This window comes from Elephas maximus, chromosome 21 (assembly GCF_024166365.1).
Source record: "Elephas maximus indicus isolate mEleMax1 chromosome 21, mEleMax1 primary haplotype, whole genome shotgun sequence".
NCBI classification, from domain to species: Eukaryota; Metazoa; Chordata; class Mammalia; order Proboscidea; family Elephantidae; genus Elephas; species Elephas maximus.
The window spans coordinates 50395336-50423176 of record NC_064839.1 but is presented as its reverse complement, the minus strand read 5'-3'; the positions used below and the strand labels follow the sequence as shown (position 1 = coordinate 50423176).

General features: G+C 47.3%; 1 protein-coding gene across 1 annotated transcript; it reads left to right on the top strand.

Moving 5' to 3' along the window:
- The first annotated feature begins 56 nt into the window (after nucleotides 1-56).
- MEAK7 (MTOR associated protein, eak-7 homolog) lies at nucleotides 57-27841 on the top strand. Its single transcript, XM_049864594.1, has 8 exons — nucleotides 57-174; nucleotides 11989-12166; nucleotides 15661-15891; nucleotides 16197-16341; nucleotides 17102-17530; nucleotides 21230-21348; nucleotides 23267-23443; nucleotides 23968-27841. The coding sequence occupies exons 2-8, from the start codon at nucleotides 12014-12016 to the stop codon at nucleotides 24079-24081; spliced, it is 1368 nt and encodes a 455-aa protein (XP_049720551.1). The 5' UTR covers nucleotides 57-174; nucleotides 11989-12013; the 3' UTR covers nucleotides 24082-27841.

The following is a 27841-nucleotide window of genomic DNA, read 5'->3' as shown; positions in this document are numbered from 1 at the left end:
GGCCGTGGGCCGGAAGTGGTTGGTGGGTCGAGCTCGGGCTGAGCAGGTGAGCGGAGCGGGGACAGGCCGGGCGGGAGGAGGGTCGCTGAGTGGGCATCGGACCGTGGCCTTGTCCCCGGGCGGACTGTGCGGGAGCAGCCTGCCCTGTCCCTTCGCCAGCCGGCCGAGGTGAAGGTAGGGCAGCTGCGGGGAGGGACAGCCTGCAAGTGTGGTCACTCTGCTGCCTCCGGCCATTCCTGTGTACGGTCAAGGTTGGCGGGTCCTGAGAGGTGCGCATCCAGGTCAAGCCTCAGGGTCCAGGCCATCAGGTGTCCGGAAGGAAGAGGGTCAGAGAGCTGGTTAGGGCAAGGTGTGGACGAGAACAGAGCGGGCATGCCCGGAGGAGGGCCCGGGGGATATGCAGGAGGACGTTTGTGGCGGGGGTCTTCCTGTATTCTGACCGCTGCCGAGCGGCCGCCTCCGGACAGTCCAGCTGCTAACTGAATTCAGGGCACAGGGAGAAGAAGAAAAGGTGCTCTGTGGCTGTACCCGTGAGGGAGGGAAGCCACTCCCGGCGGCGTGCGTAGACTGCAGGCAGACGCTTCTGATGTGGCTGGAGGCTGGCCAGCCTCGAGCTGACCCTTTGCAGATGGAACCCCGCAGCCGGCCGTGGGGCTCTGCGACACAGACAGGCTGCAAGGCGGTCTGCACAGGTAGAGACGTTCCCGAAAGGCAGCCGCTGGGCCAGGTTCAAGGCTCTCAGTATGATGGCTCCTGGGAGGGAGTGAGGTGGAGGTGGCCGGTCTAGGGTGGCGAGCACCCTGGACACAGAGCCAGTCTGAGCAGCTCTGAGAAGCTGACTGAGGTCCCAGGATGCCCGCCACCAGGGGCTGTGGCCTGTTCTCCCCGAGAAAGGCTCCTGGCTCCCCCTGCCTCCCCTCACACCAGTGAGAGCATTCTTTGAACTTCTCAGCAAAGCCCTGAACTTCTCAGCAAGGCTCTGACCCTCATTCTAAGGCAAGGTCTCAAGGAGTCACGTCTGGTTTTTTTGGGCACACCTGCCTCTGGCTTCCAGAATGTAGAATTGAGCGCCCTGTGTGACCTTATTTAATCCTACAACCTGTCATGTAGGGCTGGTGGTACTGCCCCTTTTTTACTGAAATTCGGAAAGGCTTAGTGACTTACCCAACAGTCATAAAACCAACAAGTATCAGAACTTGAACCCAGATCTGCTGGTTCTGGGGTGCTCTCTGATACACCGTGAGTCACAACCAGGGCCCTTGTGCTGAGAGCTGCAAGCATCCTAGATGTCACTGCACTTTGGGCAGACCATCCCCTCTGACCCATTGCCTGCATACTTGGAAGCGGAGGTTTCTCACTCTCAGCCTTGCTTACATTTGGGGCTGGATCATTCTTTGTGGTGGTAGCTGCCCTGTACAATGAGGATGTTAACAACATCCCACTAGAGATCAGTAGTATCCTCCCTCTCCTGTTGCGACAACCAAAAATGTTTCCCCCCAAAAGACCCATTGCCATCGAGTCCATTCTGACTCATAGTGACATTGCTAAATATGCCTTCCGGGGCAAAACTGCCCCCAGTTGAGACCCGCTATCGTAAGCATCGTAATGTGCTCTCGTAAAGGAGAACTTGACTACAGAGCACAAAAAGCCAGTGTTGGGCTGTGTTTATGCACTGCTTGCCAGGAGAAGGCTGCCCCACGCAGCAAGGTCACCGGGAGAGCTCCTCGAGCCTCAGAAAGCTGATGTCACAGACTGGAAGTTCAGGAACTTGCATTTGCGGAGAAACAATTGATTATAGGGGTTTCTGGCATGGGTGAAGAGACCGAGGCAAGGACAGATTCCATTTGGAACACTTTGGTCCAGCATTTCTTATTCTTGCCTTGCAGAGGGCCCTTTAAGAGGAGGTGGGGTTGTCCTGGTTGCTGTTCTAAGATGCTTCCCATCACCAGTGCCCTGCAGACACCAGAAGTGGTAGTCAGGGGGCAGGGTATCTTCTTAGGGGGTCTTGTCTTCACCACTCTGTTGACTCCAGCCTGTGGCTTCTACTTGAGGCTACTCCATACCCTTCTCTCTCCTTGAAAAACTGGGGTTGCTGGCACTGCCCTCCTTCCAGTCTCTCCTGGCACTTCCCTCCTTCCAGTCTATCCTGGCACTTCCCTGTACTGGGGTCTCACATTCTGCACTCTCTCACTGTCCTCCCCTGGCTGCCCTGCGCCTGGCCATGCTGGGGTCTCACCTCTTGTACCCCTTCCCCTATCCTCTCCTGACGGCTCTGTGCCCATCCAAGCTGACAGTCTCCCCCTGCTGGCCACCTGCCAGCTGAGCTCCATTCTCCCAGCCGTTTGGGGTCGAGCTGGGTCTGGCCAGGTGTGGCACTGTCCTGCTGTTTTCAGACAATTCCCAGGAACCTGTTTCTGGAGGAACAGAGGGGAGGGGCTGGGGCTTTTCAAATAGCACTCCGCTTTCATACTTGAAGTTTTTGTTTTGTAAAAGTACTCCTATTTGTCTGTTGATGGGCACCTGGGATGTTTCCATCTTTTTGCCATTGTGAGCAATGCCACCGTGAACACAGGCGGGCGTGCATATGCCTATTCTTGTGAGGGCTCTTGTTTCTCTAGGATATGTTCCTAGGAGCGGGTTGCTAGATCATATGGCAGTTCTATTTCTAACTTTTTAAGGAAGTGGCAAATCATTTTCCAAAGTGGTTGTACCATTTTACATTCCTACCAGCAGTGTAAGTGTTCCAGTCTCAACACAGCCTCTCCAACATTTATTATTATGTGTTTTTTGATGGCTAATTATCCTGACCATTTCTTCCTGTGACTGTTAGCCACGTGAATGTCTTCCTTGTTGAAGTGCCTGTTCACATCCTTTGCCCATTTTTTAATTGGGTTTTTTGTCTTTTTGTTGTTGAGATGTTACAGTATCTTGTAGATTTTAGAGATTAGACCCTTATTGGATATGTCGTTCCCAGTCTGTAGGTTCTCTTTTTACTCTTTTGGCGAAGTCTTTGATGAGCCTAAGTGTTTGATTTTTAGAAGCTCCCAGTTATCTACTTTCTTTTCTGGTGTTTGTGCATTGCTGGTTATGGTTTGTATACAATTTATGCCATGTATTAGGGCTCCTAGCATTGCCCCTATTTTTTCTTCCATGATCTTTATCATTTTAGATTTTATATTTTGGTCTTTAATCCATTTTGAGTTAGTTTTTGTACATGGTGTGAGGTATGGGTCTTGTTTCATTTTTTTGTAGATGAATATCCAGTTATGCCAGCACCATTTCTTAAAGAGACTGTCTTTTCCCCATTTAACAGACTTTGAGCCTTTGTCAAATATCAGCTGCTCATAGGTGGATGAATTTACATCTGGGTTCTCGATTCTTTTCCATTGGTCTATGTATCTGTTGTTGTACCAGTACCAAGTTGTTTTGACTACTGTGACGGTGTAATAGGTTCTAAAATCAAATACTGTGAGGCCTCCCACTCTGTTCTTCTTCAGTAATGCTTTACTTATCCGAGACCTCTTCCCTTTCCATATGAAGTTGGTGATTTGTTTCCCCATCTCATTAAAAAATGCCGTTAGAATTTGGATCAGGATTGCATTGTTTCTGCAGATCACTTTGGGTAGAATTGACATTTTCACAATGTTGAGTCTTCCCCTCCATGAGCATGGTATGTTTTTCCACTTATGTAGGTCTCTTTTGGTTTCTTGCAGTACTGTCTTGTAGTTTTCTTTGTATAGGTCTTTTATGTCTCTGGTTAGGTTTATTCCTAAGTACTTTATCTTCCTGGGGGCTATTGGAAATGGTATTTATTTGGTGATTACCTTTTTGAAGTTCTTTTTGTTGCTGTAGAGGAATCCCACAGATTTTTGCATGTTTATCTTGTGTCCTGATACTTTGCTGAGATCTTCAGTTAGTTCCAGTAGTTTTCTTATAGATTCTTTGGGGTTTTCTGTGTATAAGATCATACCATGTGTGAATAGGGATATTTTTACTTCTTCCTTACCAGTTTGGATGCCCTTTATTTCTTTTTCTTGCCTCACTGCTCTGGCTAGGACCTCCAACACAATGTTGAATAAACATGGTGATAAAGGGCATCCTTGTCTCCTTCCATTCTCAAGGGGAATGCTTTCAGACTCTCAGTTTAAAATGATGTTTGCTTTGTATAAATACCCTCTATTATGTTGAGGAATTTTCCTTCTATTCCTATTTTGCTGTGAGAATTTTTATCAGAAATCGTTGTTGGACTTTGTCAAATGCCTTTTCTGTATCAATTGTTAAGATTCTGTGGTTCTTTTGCTTTATTTGTACGATGAATTACATTGATTGTTTTTCTAATGTTGAACCATCCCTGCATACCTGGTATGAATCCCACTTTTTCATGATGGATTATTTTTTTGATATGTTGTTGAATTCTGTTGGCTAGAATTTTGTTGAGGATTTTTGTGTCTGTGTTCATGAGGGATATTAGTCGGTTATTTTCTTTTTTTTTTTTGTGGTATCTTTACCTGGCTTTGGTATCAGAGTTTTGCTGGCTTCATAGAATGACTTTGGGAGTATTCCTTCCTTTTCTATGCTCTGAAATACCTTTAATAGTACTGGTGCTAACTCTTCTCTGCAAGTTTGGTGGAATTCTCCAGTGAAGTCGTCAGGGACAGGATTTTTTTTGGGGGGGGAGGGTAGTTTTTTAATTACCTTTTCAATCTCTTCATTTGTTATGGGTTTATTTAGTTTTTCTACCTCTGTTTGTGTTAGGTAGGTAGTGTGTTCCTAGAAATTTGTCCATCTCCTCTAAGTTTTCAAATTTGTTGGAGTACAATTTTTCATAGTATTCTGTTACGACACTTTTTATTTCAGTTGAGTCTGTTGTGATATTGCCCATCTCATTTCTTATTTGGGTTTTTTGCTTCCTCTCCTGTTTTTCTTTTGTTAGTTTGGCCAGTGGTTTATCAATTTTATTGATCTTTTCAAAGAACCAGCTCTTGGTCTTGTTGACTCGATTGCTTTTCTATTCTCTATCCATTTATTTCTGTGCTAATCTTTATTATTTCCTTTCTGCTGGTGCCCAAGGGCTTCTTTTGCTGCCCTCTTTCTATTTGTTCAAGTTGTAGGGCTAATGCTTTGATTTTGGCCCTTCTTTCTTTTTGGATGTGTGCATTTATTGCTATAAATTGACCTCTAAGCACTGCTTTTGTGTCAAAAAGGTTCTTGTAAGATGTATTTTCATTGTCATTTGATTCTATGAATTTCTTTATTCTGTCCTTGATTTCTTCTATAACCCAGTAGTTATTGAGTAAGGTGTTGTTCGGTTTCCATGTATTTGATTTTTTTCCCTTGCCATTTCTGGTGTTGATTTCTATGTTTATGGTCAGAAAAGATGCTTTGTAGTATTTCGATATTTTGGATTTTGTTAAGGCTTGCTTTGTGGCGTAAAATGTGGTCTATTCTGGAGAATGTTCCATGTATGTTGGAAAAGAATGTATACTTAGCTGCTGTTGGGTGGAGTGTTCTGTATATGTCTGTGAGGTTAAACTGATTGATTGTAACATTTAGGTCTTCCGTGTCTTTAATGAGTTTCTTTATGGATGTTCTGTCCTTCACTGAAAGTGTATGTTGAAGTCTCCTACTATTACTGTGGAGCTGTCTTTCTCTTTTTAATGCTGTTAGAGTTTGTTTTATGTATTTTGGACCCCTGTCGGGTAACGGGTCATTGGGTGTGTACATATTTGTTATAGGTATGTCCTCCTGGTGTATTGACCCCATAATCATTGTATAGTGTCTTTCCTTTGTGGTAGATTTTGCTTTAAAGTCTATTTTGACAGAGATTAATATTGCCACTCTTGGATTTTTTTGTTTGTTGTTTGCATGATATATGTTTTCCATTCTTTGAGTTTTAGTTGGTGTCTGAGCCTAAGGTGTGTCTCTTGCAGGTGGCATATAGATGGATCGTGTTTTTTTAATCCATTCTGCTGCTCTGTCTCTTTATTGGTGCGTTTAGTCATTTACATTCAGTGTGATTATTGACAGGTATGAGTTTTTAGTGCTGTCATTTTTATTTTTTTTTTATGGTGTTGACAGTTTCTTTGTTCCACTTAATTTTCTGTGCTGAGTCATTTTTCTTTATGTATTTTCTTTTTAATTGTTGATTTTGTATTTGCAAAGTCTGTATATTTTTCTTTTTTATTTTGTTGGGTAGATTTGTTAGCTTACTTTGTGGTTACTCTAAAATTTACCTGTGTTTTTCTAAGTTTAAGCCAGTCTTTTATTTCTTGGTATCACCTTAACTTCCTCTCCATATGAAAGTTCTATGACTACATTATTTAGTCCCTCTCTTTTGTTTTAATGTTGTCATCTTGTACATATTGACGTCTCCGTTTCCCTATTTTCAGTGTTTTAACTTTGGTTTATTTTTGTGACTTCCGTATCTGGGTTGATACCTGGTTGTTCTGTCCTGTGTTCTAGTCCGGGGCTCTTATCCGATGTTATTGAGTCTCTATCTGGAGGACTCCCTTTAGTATGTCTTGTAATTTTGGTTTAGCTTTTACAAATTCCCTTAAGTTCTGTTTATCTGGAAAAGCCCTCATTTCGCTTTCATATTTGAGAGGCAGTTTTGCTGGATATGTAATTCTCAGCTGGCAATTTTTTCCCTTCAAGGCTTTATATACATCTTCCCATTGCCTTCTTGCCTGTGGTTTCTGCTGAGTAGTCAGAGTTATATTATTGATTCTCCTTTGTAGGTGACTTTTCATTTTTCCCTAGCCACTCTCAAGATTCTATCTTTATCTTTGGCTTTGGCAAGTTTGATTATGTCTTGGCGACTTTCTTTTGGAATCTACCCTATATGGGGTTCGTTGAGCTTCTCAGATAGATATCGTCTCATCTTTCACTATATCAGGGGATGTTTTCTGCCAGCATATCTTCAAGAATTCTCTCTGTATTTTCTGTTATCCCCCCTCGTTCTGGTACTCCAATCACTTGTAGGTTTTTCCTCTTGATACTGTCCCACATGATTCTTAGAGTTTCTTCCTTTTTTTTGTAAATCTTTTTTTCCTGATTTTTCCTCAAATAAATTGGTGTCAAGGAATTTATCTTTATTTTCACTAATTCTGACTTTGGTTGTCTCATTTCTGCTCCTTTTACCTTCTATTGAGTTGTCTAATTCTGAAATTTTATTGTTAATCTTTTGGATTTCTAGTTGCTGTCTCTCTATGGTTTCTAGCAGCCTGTTAAATTTGTCATTCTTTTCGTGTACTATTTTCCTGAATTCCTCTCTTGCTTTGTCTTGTGTTCCTTGGCATGGTCTCAGTTTTGCCTGAACTACTTCCTGATCTCTTGAAGAGCTCTGTATATTAATCTTTTGAATTCTAACAATTCCAAGACTTTCTTTTCTTCCGAATGTATCCTGGCTCTTTATTTTGGTTGCTTGCTGGAGCTATCTTGACATGCTTCTTTATGTAATTTGATATTGACTGTTGTTTCCAAGCTATCAATAAGTTATTATATTTATTTGTTGTATGTTTGTTTACTGTGTCCTGGCTTTTTGTTTTGTTTTGATATGCCCAAGTAGGCTGGGTGTGTGAGCTACTTTGGTTATTGGCATCTTTGAAGAAGCTCTCACGCTGTATCACCAGGTGGCTAGAGCAGCTACTAGGTGTGTGAGCCCAGGAGTCTGTTCACTTTTCTTGTGCAGATGTGGCTGAGGTGTCCAGGTCATTGGTCATCAGTCACCAAGTATGTATGTGGTGTAGACTCTCACCTACAGTCCTAGACAGTCAGGGCTGTGTAGGGGTGTTTGGAGCAGGCACAGGTATCTGGCTGCAGTAGGGGGCTATGTGCTGAGCAAGGTAGGGGGCTGACAGCTGCCTCCTGAGTGCCTGGGTGGAGGGCATGCCCCTGTCCCCTAGAGTGCGTAGGGGGGTGGGTTTTTCAGCCAGTCCTTAGGCACCCAATGCTGTTGGCTGTAGGGACTGGGGAGGCGCACTTATTCTCAGAACCCTGTCAGTGGGTGGCTAGATAGAGTGAGTGATACTGCCAGCCCTCAGGCCCCTGATGTGGGTGGGTGAGGCCCCTGCTTAATGGTCAGGGTGGTGTCAACTGTCACGAATCTGCAGCTCCCCCTTGGCTGCTGCAGTTGAAAATAGGCTTCATGACAAAGACTGGAGAAACCCTGAGAGTGTGGACCCCCGTACAGACACCCTTTTAGCTCAGCAATGAAGTCACTCGCGAGGTTCACCGTTCAGCCAAAGATTAGACAGCCCCATAAAACAAAACGAGTCTAAAGGGGCACACCAGCCCAGGGCCAAGGATTAGAAGACAGGAGGAGACAGGAAAGCTGGTAATAGGGAACCCAAGGTCAAAAAAAAAGGAGGGAGAGTATTGACATGTTGTGGGTTTGTTAACCAATGTAATGAAATGATATATATACTGTTTAATGAGAAACTAGTTTGTTCTATAAACCTTCATCTAAAGTACAATAAAAAAAGAAAATAGGCTTCATGTGTTTGCCCTGTTGTTTTATACTAGTGAGGGCCTGCAATGTTGATTCAGCCCACACAGCTCTAGCCAGGGGTGAAGGGCGCTATAAGTCCGTGCCTAGGCAAAGGGGCAGTACCTGCCCTGAGCTCCTGGCTTAGGGGGTGTGGTGATTTCTTAAAGCCACTAGACTGGTTTGGGCGTGGATAGTCCTGAATTCCTGGCTTAGGGGGCTTGTCAGTTTTTGTTTTTTTTTTTAAAGCTGCGGCTTGTCAGCTTTTTGTTTTTTTTTTTTTTTGACGTTTCAAGACTGGTTTGGGTAGCCCTGAGTTCTGACTTAGGGGACCTGGCAGTTGTTGAATACTGACAGACTGGTTCTGGAGCAGGATAGGGGGTAGGTGAGGGAAAAGAGGCACTTCTCTGCTGTGAAAGTCCCAGGGAGGGGGGTGACTATTTTGACCCCTCTTGGAAGGTTATATGCTTGCACTTACTTTCACAGGTCCAGCACCGCTTCCCCGGCTCCAGAGGCTTGTGCAGACTTCCCTCTGCCAGGCCTCTCCCAATGGGGTGAAACGCGTCCCAAACGATACTGCTCACTGCTGGCTCCAGCCTGCGTGTGCCAGCCGACCCAGCCAGCAGGGTGCTGGCAAGCTCACAACTGGCACTTCTTCACTGCTTCTGAACTTCCCCCGCCGCTCAGTCATTTGATGATCAGGGCTCCTAGATTGTCATATATAATCGATTCACTTGTTTTTCTGGGTCTTTGTTGTAAGAAGAACGACAGGAAGAGCCCTGCCTCAGCTTCATAGGGTTTTCAGTGGCTGATTTTTTGGAAGTAGATCACCAGGCCTTTCTTCTAAGGCACGTCTGAGTGAACTCAAACCTCTAGCCTTTCAGTTAGCTAAGTGCACTAACTGTTTGCACCACCCAGAGTCTCCTTGTTTCCCTGAACCCTCCCCCAAATCACCCAAGACAAGCCCAGGCCCCATGACAAGCCCCTTCTGACACTGTCTTACCAAGACACTGTGTTCCTTGGTGCAGCAAGTTAGAAACCTGGCTTTGACTCCAGGTGTGCTCCTGCTGTGGGTGTCAGTGGCTTTTCTACCGTGCTTTGTCCTGGGCTTTGCCTTAGGACGTGTAACAGTGCTTATGTAGGGGTAGGAGGTCCATGGGAGAGCCTGCGTTAACTGCAGGATCAGTGATGTAACGACCGCTGTGTGCTCTTTCCCTCCCTCCTCCGAAATCAGTGTGCACTTCAAAACCAAGTGATGATGGCTCATCTCATAACCACATCCTAAATGATCAGGGTGTTTCTTGGGGCTTGGGTGCAGGTAACTTGGCCATCTCTTAGCAGCGTGGACAAAGGGGAAGGAACTGGAAAGGCCAATGGTGTAGAGCCCTGTTTTCAGATGAGGACAGCCCCATGCAAAGGCTGACCCTGAGCCGGGCTAGAGGCTTTCCTTCTTGGCTCCTATGCTCCTGGGAAACTGAGGAAGGGAAACATTTAGCTGGGGTGGCAGGTGAGTGGCAGCCAAAACTGGGTTGTGCAAGCCCTCCCTTCCAGCCTGCCTTACAAGCTGCCCTCAGCCCCCTCCAGGAGCCATCTGTGCAGGCCGCCTACTCAGGGGCCATGTTAGCAGTCAGCCTGCGAGGAATGTTCCTCCCGTAGCCCCTTCTCCCCTGAGGCTCTGAACCTCAGGGCTTGGTAGGGATCGCTGTCCGCCGTCTAGGCCTGCCAGGACCACCTTTCCCGCCTCGGCCTCCTCTGGTAGGAGATTGTCTACTATTTCATGAACTCTGTTCATCGAGTTGCCCATGCAGATGAGTGGCTCTTACCAGCAGTCTTGTCAACACAGGGCTTCCAGACAAAGTCGAAGGACAAGGATTGAGAAGCCACAGCAGCTCTGCCCTTCAAGAGCGTTGTTTCAGAATCTCTATTGGCTTGTTCCATTTGAATCCCTGATCTGTTGCACTTGCCCCTTTTCTGTAATGAGGGCTGTGACAGTGAACAAGGCCCCCCCAGTCACCTACCTTCAGGTGCTGATTTTTGTAGCTTTCCTCGCACAGGTGAGGTGTGCTGCTGGGCTCTTACGGGCTCAGTTCTTACTGGCTCAGCTCTTGCCTTTGCTGCTGCTGTTGTCAGCTGCTGTCGAGTCAGTTCCGAGTCATGGCGACCCCAGGCACAGCATTGCCTGGCCCTGTGCCATCTTCGTCATTGTTGGTATGCTTGAGACCATTGTTGTGGCCACTGTGTATTTTGAGTGCCTTCCAGCCTAGGGGGGTCATCTTCCAGCACTGCATTAGACTATTCTATTGTGATCCATAGGGTTCTCACTGACTAATTTTCAGAAGTGGGTCATCAGGCCTTTCTTCCTAGTCTGTCTGAGTCTGGAAACTCCACTGAAACCTGTCTACCATGGTGACCCTGCAGTATTGGAAATACCAATGGTATAGCTTCCAGCATCACAGCAACACGCAAGCTACCCTACTATGAGAAGCAGACAGATGGCTGGTTGCTTTTGTTAACTCATTTAATTACCACATCAAACTTCTGAGGGAGGATTATGATGGCTCTCCTTTTACAAAAGAGGAAATCGAGGCACAGACAGTTTGAGTAGCTTGTGCAACGTGATATAGCTAGTAGGAGGCAGAGCCAGGATCACTAAATAAAAACTCAGATCTTAACGTTCTCTTTATGGGCAGTATTTTCAGGGTGATAATTCTGTTCAAATACATTTAATCATTCAACCGCATAGATTTTTTTTCAACTCAGGTTTTTTAAAAAATGAATATTTAGGCTGATGAAAATACCATTTTTTCTACTTTTAGTTACATTAGCTTGGGTTATTTGACCATAATAGGAATCAGGACTAGAGTTTGTATTGACTGTTATAACACCCTGAAAAATAGATTCTAGCACACAGACTCGAACAGAAACCTGTACGCCAGTGTTCATTGCAGCACTATGGACAATAGTCCAAAGGAAGAAACCGCCCAAGTGTCCATCAGCAGATGAATGGATACACAAACTGTGGCCCGTCCATACAGTGGAATGGCATTCAGCCATAAAGAGAAAGGAAGTTCTGATACTTGCTGTCCTGAGGGTGAACCTTGAAAACATACGGCGTGATATAAGCCAGACCCAAAAGGACAGATATCGTTTGAGTCTATTTATATGAAATACCTAGAATTCGTAGAGACAAGGTAGATGTGTGGTTACCAGGGGTAGAGGGAAAGGAGGAGGGGAACTTATTGCTTAATGAGTACAGAATTTCTCTTTAGGGTGACGGAAGAATTTTGGAAATAAATAGTAGTGATATTTGCATAAAAAAGCAAGTCAGCAACTGGAAAAATAATTGTTATGTAGCTCTCCTGCATTCTAGCTACGTTTTGCGGCTAAAAAAAAAAATTGCGGCTAAGTCGATATTTATTTTCTTGACCATATAAGTATCAACGTTTATTTTCTATGCTTATCACATTGGGATTTTTCTTACTCTATCTCTCTTGTTTCTGCAGAGACTGCTGCTACATATAAGGAAAGATGGGGAACAACCAAAGCCACTCGGGCCGGAGTTTTCGTTCCCAGTTTCTTTCTGAGGAGCAGGCTGAAATCGATCGATTGTTTGATGCTCTCTCGTCTGATAAAAGCAGCTCACGTACCTCACGCAGATCCTTCTCATTGCAGGCACTGAAGGCAAGAATAACAACCAGAGTTATTGTTTGGTCTAGAACAGGGTTTATAAACTACGGCCCTTGGGCCAAACTCCGTGTGCCTGATTTTATAAAGCAGGTTTATTGGAACACAAGAAAGTTTGTTTTCTGTAAAGATACAAGGAAGAGATTAGTCCAGAGGACTATAGAACACGTCTACCACAGCCTCCACCAGACTGAGTCCAGTACAACTAGATGGTGCCGGCTACCACCACCTACTGTTCTGACAGGGAGCACAATAGAGAGTCCCAGACAGAGCTGGAGGAAAATGTAGAACAAAATTCTAACTCACAAAAAAATACCAGACTTACTGGTCTGACAGAGACTGGAGTAACCCCCGGACACCCTTTTAGCTCAGTAATCAAGTCACTCCTGAGGTTCACCCTTCAGCCAAAGATTAGACAGGCCCATTAAAAAAAAAAAAAAAAGACTAAAGGGGCACACCAGCCTAGGGGCAAGGACTGGAAGGCAGGAGGGAACAAGAAAGCTGGTAAAAGGGAACCCAAGGTCGAGAAGGGAGGGTGTTGACATGTTGTGGGGTTGTTAACCAATGTCATAAAACAATATGTATACTGTTTAATGAGACACTACTTTGATCTGTAAACCTTCATGTAAAGTACAGTAAAAAAATAAATAATAACTCAGAAAAAAAAAAAAATGTTTTCTGCAAACAGCCAGTTAGTACCTGTTTTAGACTTTGTGGACAATACGGTCTCTTGCAAATATTCAGCTCTGCCACTGTAGCGTGAAAGTACCCATGGGCAATACCCCTACCCTCCCCCTTTTTTAAAATAAGTATAAAAAAAAAAATTTATTTTATTTTTTTTATAGTCTTTTAGTGGGCATTAAAGAAAGGAACTCAGAGTAGATAATTAAAGATCTGTTTGATGTTTGAGGGACATTTCTAACTTGAGATCAGCACCAAAGGAGCCAGCCCTGCTTGCCGGCTTTCAAGCCACCTGTCTTGTGATTTCCCCTTCCAGAGACTAGGGAACAGACGGCATGGTGGATCTGCTTAGTGGGACTCATGGGGCCAGGAACCATGACATCTCATGTCTACCTTTGCCTTTGGAACTTGTGTTTGACATCTAGGAATTTTATGGTATTCTTTTTTCATTATTTTTTATTATACTTTAGATGAAGGTTTACAGAACAAATTAAACAGTTAATATACATATTGTTTTATGACATTGGTTAACAATCCTGCGACATGTCAACACTCTCTCTTTTCAAACTTGGGTTCCCTATTACCAGCTTTCCTGTCCCCTCCTACCTTCTAGTTCTTGCCCCTGGGCTGGTGTGCCCCTTTAGTCTCATTTTGTTTTGTGGGCCTGTCCAGTCTTTGGCTGAAGGGTGAACCTCAGGAGTGACTTCATTACCGAGCTGAAAGGGTGTCTGGGGGCCATAATCTCAGGGTTTCTCTAGTCTCTGTCAGGCCAGCAAGTCTGGTCTGTCTTTCTGAGTTAGAATTTTTGTTCTACATTTTTCTCCCGCTCTTTCTAGGACCCTCTATTGTGTTCCCTGTCAGAGTAGTCAGTGGTGGTAGCCGGGCACCATCTAGTACTAGACTCAGTTTGGTGGAGGCCATGGTAGATGTGGTCCATTAGTCATTTGGACTAATCTTTCCCTTGTATCTTTAGTTTTCTTCATTCTCCCTTGCTCCCAAAGGGGTGAGACCAGTGGAATATCTTAGATGGCTGCTCACAGGCTTTTAAGACCCCAGACGCTACTCACCAAAGTAGAATGTAGAACATTTTCTTTATAAACTATGTTATGCCAGTTGAGCTAGATGTTCCTCGAGACCTTGGTCTCCACAGCCCTCAGCCTGGCAATTCCATCCCTTAAGGAGTTTGGATGTGTCTATGGAGCTTCCATGACTGTGCCTTGTACAAGTTGTGCAGGCTTCCCCAGTATTGTGTACTGTCTTACCCTTCACCAAAGTTACCACTTATCTATTGTCTATTTAGTGTTTTTCCATCCCCATCCCTCCCCTCCCTCATAACCATCAAAGATTGTTTCTTTTTGTGTGTAAACCTTTTCGCGAGTTTTTATAGTAGTGGTCTCATGTAATATTTGTCCTTTTGTGATTGACTTGTTTCAGTCAGCATAATGCCCTCCAGATTCATCCATGTTACAAGATGCTTCGCAGATTCATCATTGTTCTTTATTGTTGCATAGTACTCCATCGTGTGCATGTACCATAGTTTGCTTATCCATTCATCTGTTTTTGGGCATCTAGGTTGTTTCCATCTTTTTGCTATTGTGAACAATCCTGCAGTGAATATGGGCGTGCATAAAATTTTGTGGTATTCTTAACGAAGCAACGAAGTCTCAAATTCAAGACTCACCTTAGTAGGAGTTAAAACTGCCCATTTGCCCAGTTTTTGCCTGGTTTTTCAGGGCTTCTAACTACATGTTTGACTGCCCAGACTGACACAAGACATGGGCAGAGAACATCAGCTCATCTTCCTAGGAGGTGGGGAGTTAGCTCCCCCCTTCTAGATCATGCAGAATGGGAGCTCATTTACTTGACAAAATTATATATGCCATAGCAATTACCAACAGGTCATTTTTTCTTGTGTACTTCTTAGTGACATTGTTCACCTTCATCAAACTGTGTATACTTCACCCTCGTTGGGTGTTACCTTTCACCAAAAATAACAAGTGACATTACTCTTTTTGAGTGGTGAGAGTGGAAGCCTGCCTTACAAGAACTGCAGAATATCAATCTTTAGCAAACTCTGGGTATGTGGTAATTTGTTCCAGGAGAATCCAGTCTTTAGATACTACTGTGCCAGAATTAGCAATTTGTTTTCTTTTACCATTTATTTGTAATCCCTTGCCAAAGTCAAATTTGATGCTGGAGCCAGAAAAGGAAAACAGTACGTACAGAATGTTATTGTCAAGGCATTCATGAAGAATTAAATTTAAAATTTAGATAAAAATTAACTAAAAATGCATATTGAGCAGAGAGAATGTGTATAAGAAGTGGAGGCTAGCTAATATATGTGGAAGTCCCTAATATGGTAGAGTCTAGGCAGATATGTTTGCGTGCCCCCTTCGTGCTTTATTAGATATATAAACGCATAGTAGTTAGCCACGTGTGGACATATATTACATATATCAATAAATTCAGAAATGCGCATGGTGGCTAGTAGAATCTAGAAGGGTGGAGGTGTTCCAGGCAGAGTGATGAGCAGATGGTGGCCTGTTTGGGGAAACTGCAGAGTTTGGAGGACAGGGTGGGACCAGATTGTGAAAGGCTCTGATGGCCAAGAGGAGTCATTGGCCAGGACATGGTATGAGGTCCTTAGTGGGGCAGAGATAGTATATGGGCCTTTAGGGAGGTCACCCAGCTGACAGAAGCATCATGGAGTAGCACTGGTTGGTTTAGGTCCCCTTGTTATTTTTCTGAAATACTACCAAGTTTAACTCACCCCAGATTTAACAGTCATTTCTCCCTGTTGTCCCCAACAGGACCATGTTGGCGGAGCGCTCCCTGCGGGGATGGTCACCAGACTGTATGACGGCATGCGGAGCGTTGACCTGACGGGGACGGCCAAGGGGCCCAGCGAGAACGTCTCCCAGGAGCAGTTCACCATGTCCATGTCCTATCTGTTAAAAGGGAACTCCGAGGAGAAGAGCCTCGTGGTTCTGAAGATGATCTCTCCTGTGGAAAGCTCTGTGAAAGCAAGAGAAGTCCAAAAGGTAGTGAGGCCGACAAGTTCTCCCAGCCATTAGATGTGTCCTTGTGTGTCCACCCGCAGGGTCCCTAGACCACGTATGGTTGAGTCAGAACTCCTGGTCAAGGGCCTTGACCAAACGTCTCGGCCAGCCAAGTGTCTAATTAGAAAAATGAACAACTCCCTAAGACTTGAGCTGCACCGTGTTTTCCTATGTTGTGGTCTGTCCTTGTAGACATTAAAGAGGTAACACACTCTTCCCCATGTTGGCATGACAGAGGTTTGGGGGCACTGTGAAATGTTTTTAAATGGTAACTCTGTGGTCTTCAGTTTACAGAGGACCTGGTCGCCTCTGTAGTGCACGTGCTCAACTACAGACAGGAACTGAGAGGCTGGACGCAGAAGGAAGTGCCAGGTGCCCCCTCCAGAGTGCAGGTGATGGCTGCTCAGCTGCTTTCGGAGATGAAGCTGCCAGGCAAGTGCCATCTGGTCCTCTGTGCCTGATGGGCCTGCGACCCCACTGGACTCCCCATCTTAGGTCTTTGAGTTATAGAGTTGAACCATGCTGTCTTGATTACTGTCACTTTGTCATAAGGTCTGGGGCTGGGCCCCTGGGGAAGGCCCTTGGGCCTCTGAAAAACAGCGTGGAGAGGAAAGAAATGATGTGAGCGTTGAAGTCACATTGTTGAGCCAAACACTGCCCAGCAGAAATGTAATGCAAGCACAAATGCAGGCCACAAGTTGAATTTTAAACTAAAAATTTTAATAGCCACTGAAAATAGTAAAAAGAAACGGGTGAAATTAATTTTGATACTGTATTTTATTTAACCCAATAGATCCAAAATATAACTTCAACATGTAAACTCAAACAAACCAAACCTGTAGCCGTCAAGTCAATTCCAACTCATAGCGACCCTATGGGACAGAGTAGAACTGCCCAATAGGTTTCCAAAGAACGGCTGATGTATCCAAACTGCCGACCTCTTGGTTAGCAGCTGAGCTTTTAACCACTGCGTCACCAGGGCTCCTTTCAACGTGTAGCCAATATAAAAAAAAAAAAAATTCTATTTTACACACAAAGTCTTTGAAATCAGGTGTGAATTTTACACTTTCAGCACATCTCAGTAGCTCTTCAGTTCACAGGTGCCATGTTGGGCAGCACAGGTTTAGAGCATAAATATAAGGAAACGTAATACCCCTGCTGACACTACGCCATGTCCTCCCTCTTCCCCCAGATGGCAGGAAGCTTCTGGAGCCTGAGCAGCTGGACTGTGTCTGTGACCAGGCTGTAATCGAGGACTGGGTGTTCCGGGTCCCCCACGTGGCTACGTTTTTGAGTGTGGTCATCCACAAAGGCCTTCTCGTCCTGAGTGCCTCCCTCAGTCTGGCCACCCTGATCCCTGAGTGTCACGTTGACCAGGGGCGGGAGTTTGCGAGCATCCTGGACGTGCTGTCGGTCATCTACATCAATGCCCACCTGCCCAGGGAGCAGCAACACAGGTGGCGCCTGCTCTTCTCCTCTGAGCTTCATGGGCACAGCTTCTCCCAGCTGTGTGGGCGCATCACTCACCAAGGGCCCTGCGTGGCTGTTCTCGAGGACCACAATGGCCATGTGTTCGGCGGGTTTGCGTCCTGCTCCTGGGAGGTCAAGCCTCAGTTTCAAGGTAAGATCTGGTGACCCAAATCCCAAGGCTTCCAGCTCATACCTGTGCGCCAGTGGTCACTGCAGCACTGTTCACAACAGGCAAAAGGCAGACACAACCCAAGTGTCTACCCATAGATGAATGGATCAACAAAATGTGGTCCATCCACACAACGGGATACTACTCAGCCTTAAAGGGAAATGACGTCCTGCCACATGGCACGACATAGATGAACCTTGAAAACCTTATGCTGAGTGAAATAAGCCAGATAGATGAGAACAAATATTATAAGATCCCACATATGTGAGATACCTAGTCTATGCAAACACAGAGAGACAGGAAGTTTATTCGTGGTTACCAGGGGCGGGCGGGAGGGACGGGGGAGTTATTGCTTCGGGGCACTGAGTTTCTTTTAAGGGTGATGAAAAAATTTGGAAACATACTGGTGATAGTTGCACAACACGGTGAATATAATGAATGTCACAGAATCATAGACATTACAAAAGATTGAAACGACAAATGTTTTGTTATATATATTTTTACCGCAATTGAAAACAACAGAGTTCTAGATTGATGGCTGCTTCTATTGGAGACCGCTGAGCGCTGGCTACATGTTCAGGAAGGGCCTTTCCCTCTTAGACGTGGCCAAGAGGACGGTAAAGCACAGCGCTGCCTTAGGCTGGTTTAGCACCTCATGGTGAGGTTCGCAGCACAGGCCTCCTCATTGCTGGTTTTCAGATGAGGAAATAAGCCCCATGCCGCTTAACGAAGCGAGGTGTGCAGGTGCTGAGCCGGCCTCGCAGCACCTCCCCAGGCCAGACAACACCAAGTCTTTAAAGAGCGGGGCTGTTCTCACCCCAGGTGGTCTCTTGCCCTGGACCCCCTGTGTGTGGCTTTGCTACTCTGCCTCTCTTGTTTCCACAGAACTTAGGCTGTATCATCTCATTGGAATTAGGACTCTTTCTGCACAGCCTAAGGAGCTCTAGGTGGACAATGGTTAAGTGCTTGGCTGCTAACCAAAAGGTCGGCAGTTTGAACCCACCCAGCGGCTCTGTGGGAGACTTGTCAGTTTGCTCCTGGAAAGATTACAGCCTTGGGAACCCTATGGGGCAGCAGCTCTGCCCTGTCACATGGGGTTGTCACAAGTCAGAATCGACTAGAGAGCACACAACAACAACTGCACTGGATAAAAGGTTCTAAAGAAATTTGTCCCCTTTCCTCAAAGAAAAATGCTGGGGTGAGAGTGGCCCTTTAACCTTGTCCAGGAGCCTCACCTCTGGGCAGCAGGGGTGGATTATCCAATAAGCAAGGTAAGCACAGTACTTACCTCGCTTACCAGATCACCTGTAGTGAAATTGTTCACTACAGACAAGTAAGTAAGCATAAGTAAGCCCATGCTTACCTTGCTTACAGGCTCATCTGCCCCATCAGGGATTTTAAATTTGAAAAGAGGCTTTGATTCTGTAGGAAGGTGCTGTGGGGTTGAGAAAGAGACAGATGCCAGCCATACCTAGAAGCAGAGTATTTGATGTGGTGAAAAAATGTGAAATTGTTCACTACAGATGATCTGGTAAGCAAGGCAAGCACTGTGCTTACCTTGCCTATTGGCTAATCCGCCCCTGCCCTCTGCACTCAGTCCTGTGCTCTTCCCCAAGGATGGCAGCCTCGGGTCTGCTGGGTTAGCCCTTCTCTGCACACCCTCCTTTTCCATCCCAGTGTTACTGGAGAAAAGCAGGGGACACCCTCCCCAACTTGCCCGATCCTGAGGCTTTAGGGAAATGAAAAGTGGCCTCGCCTCACCGTGTAGTCAGAGGCCCTGCTCTAGGGCATGCAAATGCCCTGAGAGTCGTAATTATAGGTCACACTCCTGCTGCTTCCAGCTCCTTCAACAGATCGACTATACAGGGTTGTGATGTTTTATTAACAAGCAGAATTAATCTTCCTGAAGAATGGTGAGATTGTATGGCAGGGGTCTGGAGTTGAGCTCCTTCTGTTCCTGAATATGCCGGTGAGATTGCGCAGAGAGCAGCCTTCCTTCACGGTGACGCAAACCTGTCCTGGAAATAATAACATCTCATAGTTGAGAGAGGGCCTTGGTGGTTCAGCGGTAGCACTCCCACCTTGCATGCCGGAGACCCGAGTTTGATTCCTGGCTAATGACCTCATGCACAGCCACCACCCCTCTGTGAGTGGAGGCTCACGTGTTGCTATGACTCTCAACGGATTTCAGCAGAGGTGCCAGACTAGGAAGAAAGGCCTGGCCATCTACTTCCAAAAACCAGCCAGTGAAAACCCTGTGGATCACAAATGGTCCAGTCCACAACCAGTCATGGGGATGGTGCAGGAATAGGCAGCATTTTGTTCTGTTGTATGTGGGGCTGCATGAGTCAGGGGTCATCCCCATGGCAGCTGGCAACAACAGCAGTATTTGGGAATTTAAAGTGATTTAATGGCCACGGGGCCCACTTCATTCTTGCTTCTGTTTTCTGTGGTGCAGTTGAAAAAACCCCAGGCTTTGCATTGAGAAGCAGGATTTGGAGTCCCAGCTCTGATCACACAGCTGAGAAGCCACATGGGGTCCGTCTGGGTTGGGGTTCAGGGTCTTCCTTGCCCAGACTCTGCTGAGCAGGTCCCTTTGCCTGCTGGGGGCTGTCCCCTCTGAGGTCCCACTGGGCCTTGATCCCTCACGCCACCCTCTGTGTTGTGCCTCCAGTCCTGGTGCCATGCAAGCCAGCTAACCCAGAGATACAGTTCCCTGCTGCTTGCAGGCTACACAGGATACGAAGGTGCAGTCTTCCATCTAGTGCTTCTCCTGGTGCAGAAAGCTCTCGATTGTGTGAGCCCTTGGCTGGGAGCTCCCTAGGGGCACAGCCTGCACTCTCTCTGGAGTCCGACGGTGCTTGTTGAATGAATGAGTCCATGAATGAATGAATGAAGGGACAACTGTCTGTGCCTGGGGACCCTAGCTATTCCTTGAGTCTTGCCCTTTCTTTCAGTGTCCCATGTGCCCCTGACACCTGGCCCCTGGCCTACCGCCACCTATCATCTCCCACCGTCTATGCCGTTCTGGGGTGACTGACCATCTCGAGTTGGACGATGCTTGTTTTCAGCTGGGGACAGGCCTACACAGCGCCATCTCCCTTCTTGAGGAGGGCTGGGCAGGAGCCGAGGCCATTTGTGAGGCCTCCTGCTGCTGGCTCCTACGTTCAAAGCACGCTGCTCCATCTGACCTTGGTCTGCTCAGCCCACCAAGCCTGGTGACCAGCACAAGTCTGAAACAGTGGGCAGAGTTCAGATCTCTACTGTCCTGGTGAAAGCCAAGTGTCCCAACAAGCAGATGCCACATTCCTTTTTAGCTGTCATCCGGAGTGTCCCCCACCCCAACTCATTGGCCTGGGCCCCGGGGTAGCAGCAGGGAACTGCCGCTGACCCCATGAGGACCCCTTTCTGGGTAGTGGTGAGTTTGGGGCATACCTGAGTGTCTAGGACATACCTGGGCATCCAGGGCGTACCTAGGCATTCCAGGCGTACCTGCATATTCAGGTGATACCTGCACGTTCAGGTCACACTTGTGTGTTCGGGGCATACCTGGGTATACTGGGAAAGCCGTGCAGCTATCTCGGCAGTTTTACTTTCTGAGGTGCAGCTCATTTGCACTTGGTGCTTCTCCTGGGCCCGGCTCAGACACAGCACCACCATTTTTTTTCTGGTCACTTTCAGGGGACGACAGATGCTTCCTGTTCTCCGTGTTCCCCCACATGGCTGTGTACACATGCACCGGCTACAATGACCACTTCATGTACCTGAACCATGGGCAGCAGACGATCCCAAATGGATTGGTGAGGCTGAGGGGGCGCAGGTGTCTCAACTTCTTCACGTCACTTCTGGGATGCACGCGCTCCCGGCTCATGCCCAGGCTGACACGTGGGGGTCAGAGGTGCTAACTTTCCTGCCTAAATCAGAGAAAAGCTGCTGGCATTTAGTCCCGGAGGTGTGATGTGATCAGTGATAACTAGGACAGAATTTCTCATCTGGATGGATGCAGACTCTGTTGGGCCTTCTGGTAGTTTGGGTGTGAATGGCTTATTTGGCCACTTTCCTGGGCTGACCAAATGACAGTTGGTGGCCGTAGGTCTGGGTGGGGCACTGGTGCTGAGCTGTCTCTGGCATTCCTGTCCTGTCACCTGCCTGGAGGATGGGCTGTGGTGGGGGCCGGGGCTATGGTCAGCACTCTGACATGTGTCCCTGGACCTGCTGGACATTGTCTACGGTGACTCGTAATGCAGTTTGAGGCTCTGACTGGGTGGCCACAAGACCTGGCTACCCCTCATGGCCACTCGGCCACAGGAGGGAGCGGGAGAGGGTAAAGGCCAAGGGCCTGCAGGGGGGCACCCAGGGGGGATGGAACAGGAGTTTGGCACACCCAGCACCTGTGCCTCAGCGTCATTTGGGAGGAAAGATCTCTTGCCTGTGCCCCAGCCAGTTTCTTTTCTCAGTTCCTTAACAAAAAGCTCCTTTTGGAGAATTCTAGCCAGGAGGAGAAGGCAGGTCCACCCTGTGGTCAGGACAAAGGGGGTCCAGTGCTACCCGTGGGGAGGGGCATGCCCAGGCATTTAAAGACACCAAGTTTAAATGCCAAACACCTCCCGAGAAAGGGAGTGTGGAGCTGGCAGGGGCAAGGGTGTCAGCGAGCATCACCCAGGGGTGGCTGGGGGCGGGACAGCTGTGGACAGTCGGCTGCATTTTCCTGCACAAGTCTCCTCTGCCAAAAGGCGGCAGCACAGGGCCTGGTCAGGGAGGGGTGGTTTAACCAGCTGTCCTGGTCTTGTCTTCCAGCTGGTGTCAGTCAGCACAGGGTGGTGGAGTGGAAAAGACATGGGGTGCGTCGCCCCCGTCTGGGGCTGTCTTCTGCTGTCCCCTTTACTAGCCAGCGGCATGGAGGGAATAAGTCACTCTAGCACTCCGAGCTCAGTTCCTCATCTGTGTAGAGAAGGACGGGGTCCCTGGCTGGCAGGGTGGGTCAGGGGTTAGTTCCCAGGCATGGTGGGTTTCCAGTGTCATGTTCTGGCTTACTGCTCCCCTGTTTATGTGGTTGGGGTCTCTGGGCCTTGCTGGTCTGGGTTTTTTCACCTCTTGCTGTCACTTGCTCTTCCAGCAATGTGGCCTTATGAGAAAGAGCCATGGGGGGCAATCTGGTGACCTTGGTGATCATTCAAAAAAAAAAAAAAAAAAACCCACTGCCTTCAAGTCGATTCCGACTCATAGTGGCCCTATAGGACGGAGTAGAACTGCCCCATAGAGTTTCCAAGGAGCGCCTGGTGGATTCAAACTGCCGACCTCTTGGTTAGGAGCCATAGCACTTAACCACTATGCCACCAGGGTGATCATTCTAGTAACTTGTAATGGGACTCTTAAATGGCATCGTCTGTGTATCTCAAGGAAAACCTGGTGGCGTAGTGGTTAAGAGCTACAGTTGCTAACCAAAAGGTCAGCAGTTGGAATCCATCACGCTCTCCTTGGAAACTCTATGGGACAGTTCTGCTCTGCCCTTATAGGGTTGCTATGAGTTGGAATTGGCTCAACAGCAACAGGTTTGGCTTGGTTTTTTAATATGTATCTCACAGTTAAAGGAAGAATTGCATTCCCTGCTCATGGCCTCGCACAGGTTGGTGGGAAGTACCGTGTAGGCGTTTTGTACTTGGTGTCTGCAGAGGGCCGGGATGGGTGACTGGGCTCTCGGGTGTGCTCCCTTCCTAGGGCATGGGCGGCCAGCACGGCTACTTCGGGCTGTGGATCGATATCGACTTTGGGAAGGGACACAGCAAAGCCAAGCCCACGTGCACCACCTACAACAGCCCCCAGCTGTCGGCCAAGGAGGACTTCCAGTTCCATAGGATGGAGGTGTGGGCCGTCGGGGACTTCCAGTCTCAGCCGGTGAGTGGGCGTGCGGATACCTGCAGCCGCCGGAGTGCGGACACCACTCCCTTCTCCTGGCCTGACCCCTCCTCCTGCATTGGGGGATCGTTTCCAAATGGTTGTCGGCAGCTGTGGGTGGGTTAGTGGAATGCCCTAGGATTCAGGAACCTGTTCCCCTCGGCTGTGTGGACTGGGGCAGGCCTGCTGCACCTCCGACCCTCTGCCCGTCTGTGCATCTAGGTGGCTAGAGTGGCCCTCTGGGGCCCCTCTGGGGCCGTGGTTCTGTGATTAAAGCACTGCCGGGCCCTCCGTGCCTCCCACAACACCTGGCTACTTGTAGCGATGGGATCCCGGAGTGGGGGGGCTCAGGGAGGGGCCAGAGCCACTACCCCCTCCTTCTTGCGACAACAGCGGAATATTGCTCCCACCGGAAGAGGCTTGAGAACTAGCAGGAAGTCACCGCTTGCTCTCAGTGACAGAGAGGCGCGCACCTCTCTGTGCACCCATTGATCCCTCCTCCGTCCCTCCCTTCTCCCTCCAAGGCCAAGAGCAACAAGAGCATCCTGGACGTGGACCCCGCGGCCAAGGCCCTGCTGGAGATCAGTGGGCGGAGCCCGCACAGCGAAGGGCTTCGGGAAGCCCCGGATGACGCATGAGGGAGCCCACGCTGCGGAGAGCCCGGGGACCGTGGTCGTCCTCCAGAGTGCAGGCGTTTGCAACACGCCCCTCTCCGATGCCTACCTCGATCGGCCGGTGGTGCCCTGTGCGCTCTCACATGTCAAGCGAGCAACTCAATCCTTATGCTTTTGTTCATTCTGTATAAATGAAATTGAGGGACACAAAGACGTCCGAGAGCCCTGCGGGGCAGCTTTGGGGGCGGGGAATGAGGGTTCTGGCGAGCAAGAGGGGCTGACCCCATCTCTCCCCTGCCCTCTCAGCCTCCGACGCAGTTGCCTTGTCGGACAAACAAACACATGCCCAGGCCATGCCAGTGCGGCCCTGACGCCCCATCTTAGCTGGGAAGGGCAGAGGCACTGGCTGAGGAGCTCGATGCTTTTTGGTGACAGTCCTATGGCGCGGAGTTCCTGTGTTTATAAAAAAGCACCAGTGATGTCTTCATGGGGGGAGCAAGAGACTGTAACGGTCGTCCGTTGGCGGGGGGCAGGGTTCCTCAATCGACCTTTTAAGTTGCGTGTTAAGTTAGAAGAGGTGCAGAGATGCAAAAGTCGGGTTCTGTTAGTGGTTTAAATGGGGACGTCCAGAGGCCCTAAAGCTGGCAGTGTTGAGATACATATCTTATATAGATTATATATAATAATAATATATATAATAATATGCACACATACACACACATGCCCGCATTTATGTATAATTTCTTTAACCAAACCAGTTGCCGTTGAGTTGATTCCAACTCATGGCAACCCCGTGTGTTCAGAGTAGAACTGCACCGTAGGGAGACCCTGGTGATGTAGTGGTTAAGAGCTATAGCTGCTAACCAAAAGGTCAGCAGTTCAAATCCACCAGGTGTTCCTTGGAAACCCTATGGGGCAGTCCTACTCTGTCCTCTAGGGTTGCTATGGGTTGGAATCGACTTGACGGCAATGGGTTTATAGGGTTTTCAAGGCTGCGACCTTGCAGAAGCAGATGGCCAGGCCTTTTTTTCTGATGCATCTCTGGATGGGATCAAACCATCATCCTTTTGGTTTGTAGTTGAGCACTTAACTGTTTGCACCATCCAGGGACTCCGTCATCTTTTCAGATCCGTCCTGAAAGTTAGTGGTGAGTAACTCGGAGGTGCTCGACTTGGCTTCTAGAGCCCCTGGCACCAGCTCCTGCCATCATGCTGATGATATTGCCCTACTTGCCCAGTGCTGCTCCCAGAGGGGACTCACTCTAAACAAAGACTCCCACGATGCCAAATGCTGAGAATTACCTCATGAAGTCTCAGGTGGGTTGGGCCTCGAGCAGAGCTTCCATCTCCCCACTTGCGGCAGGCCTGAAAAACCCTATAAACATTCTGTGAGTCCGTCCACACTGCTGACCCAGAACTCCTTGCTTCGAGGAGCTTTCAGCCTGTTGCTAAGACATAGACTTCTTCTGTCTTTTGCTGTAAACACTGACCATTTGCAGGTCTGATGAGAACACAGCCTTTATGACACAGGTTGTCCTGATTACAAGCCATAGTTCATCGAGCTGTTTGCATTTTGCAGGTTCTGCGTTTTCCACTAGGAGGCTCATCAAGCTTCCCACTTAGCAAACCCCCTGACTGAAGCGAAAGGCCTTGTTACTGAGCCTTCAGAAGAAACATGCGCACTCAGGCAGTGCGGGGAGGTACGGGGCGCGAGGCAGACAAGGACTTGGTCCTGATGGGTTTCCCTTAGAAAAAGCCAGTTTTCAATAACTTCTCAGGTACATCCTGTGATCTTCCTGATAGCATAGTAGATGGAGAATATTAGAATCCAGAAATGCTCCTACCGTAAATCCAGACTTACATCTGGGGTCTTCAGTTTGTTTTGGAATGCTTTTTACACATATGCAATTAAATACCTCGTTTACAAACAGCCTCTCAGCGTCCATGCCTTTCACGCCATTGACTGCCCTCTGCATGCATCTGTCACAGAGAGTTAGAATTCTCTCTGCCCACACACACTCTGCCTTGTGCTTGTTCTAACGAGAGTGCAGATCAGCCGAGTAAGTTTCTCGGTGGATAAAACGGTGGTCTTATCTGTTTCACGAGGTAGTGTACCTATACAAAGAAAAGAGGGTGCCTAGTCCAGGTACCTGGGAACCGGGGGGGCAGGTGGTTGGTAACATGGGAGACTAGCCCTTTTGAGGGGCATGGGGACAGTATTACAGCTTCTGGGGTGATGGTCTGCCTCTCAAGATCATGGTTTGGTTTTAAGCACACCATGTTTGGGACCTCAGCATCGGCCTGGAGCCACTGGGCTTGACAAGACATCCTTTACCTGGGACTGAGAGACTCACAGTGCTACTTTAATAAATGAATAGTGACCCCATATGACAGACTAGAACGGCCCCATGGGGTTTTCTAGGCTGTAGTAACCTTTATAGGCTGGTCTTTTCTCCTGTGAAGCCGCTGGGAAGTTTCGAACTGCCAACCTTTCGATTAGCAGCCAAGCACTTACTGTTGGACCAACAGGGCTCCTAGAGTTCTCTTTATAAGTGAAGGCTGATCAGGGCCCTAGAAAGAGGAAGCATAAGGCTCCTTCCTGCTCCTTGCCCCAGCCATTCCCCCCTGCAAGAGGCAACACTGATGGCGAAACCTCTTAGGTCTCCTTCTAAGGTACCTTGTTGCACACCGAAGCGAGTGTGTTTTTACACGCTAGTGTTTCCCTCACTTTATTTTTCTGATTTGTAGGTTAATCCATTTCTACCCATCAACCCACCTCTGTTTTTATCGACTGCCTAGTGTTCGTGGTGTTCGTGGTATGGACCTCCTTCACTGATTGCCTTCAGCCACCCCGGGTTGGCAAACGTTTCGTTTTCTACAAATCACTGCTGTAGCAAATATCCTTTGTGTGTGTCTTGGTGTGAGTCTATCTGTAGGATAAACTCTTGGAACCTTAACTGTTGGACCAAAAGGTGTGTATATGGACCAATAACCCCTTTTCAGCTCAATTTATACTCCTAATATACTGGGGTGCCTGTTTGCTGTATCTTCGCCAGGACTATATTAGAATTTAGTACTTGTTCAGCTGATAGATGAAAATTAAGTAATTTTATTTTCTCTGTCTCTTATGAGTGAGAAAAATCAGCTTCATTTTTTAAAAAAGCGATCTGTATACCTTTCCCATCAACCCTCTAATCATACCCTTTTCCTGGTCTCCTAGGGCGGTGGGCCTTTTTATTCTTGATTTGCGAGAGTGCTTTTTGGTATGAGGCATGATAGGCTCCGTTGCGTGTGGTAAGTACTTCTTCCAGTTTGACTATATTTGACATTTTCTGTCATCATATTTACTGACATTTACTTCTATGGATTCTGTGTTTTGTAATTTTCTTAAGTCCTTCGCTCTGAGATTTTAAAAAATTTGCATTTTCTTCTGCTACTTATGTGGTTTCCATTTTTACTTCTAATTCCTTCAACTTTAGTCCCTTTCAAAATTGTTTTAGCTATTTTTAGTTTCCTTGTCTTTCCATATAAATTTTACAGTAGTTTGTATCTACAAAAAAAGTCCTGCTGGGATTGTGATAGGCATTGTGTTAGCCCTATAGACCAATGTGAGGAGAACTGATATCTTTACAATGTTGAATGTTCCAGTCCGTGAACACACCATGTCTCTCTATTTAGGTTTTCTTTGATTTCTTTTATTGGCATTTTGTAGTTTTCAGCATAAAGGTACTATACATGTTTGTAGGTTTATACCTAAGTATTTCTCTTTTTTTTCCAGTTGTAAA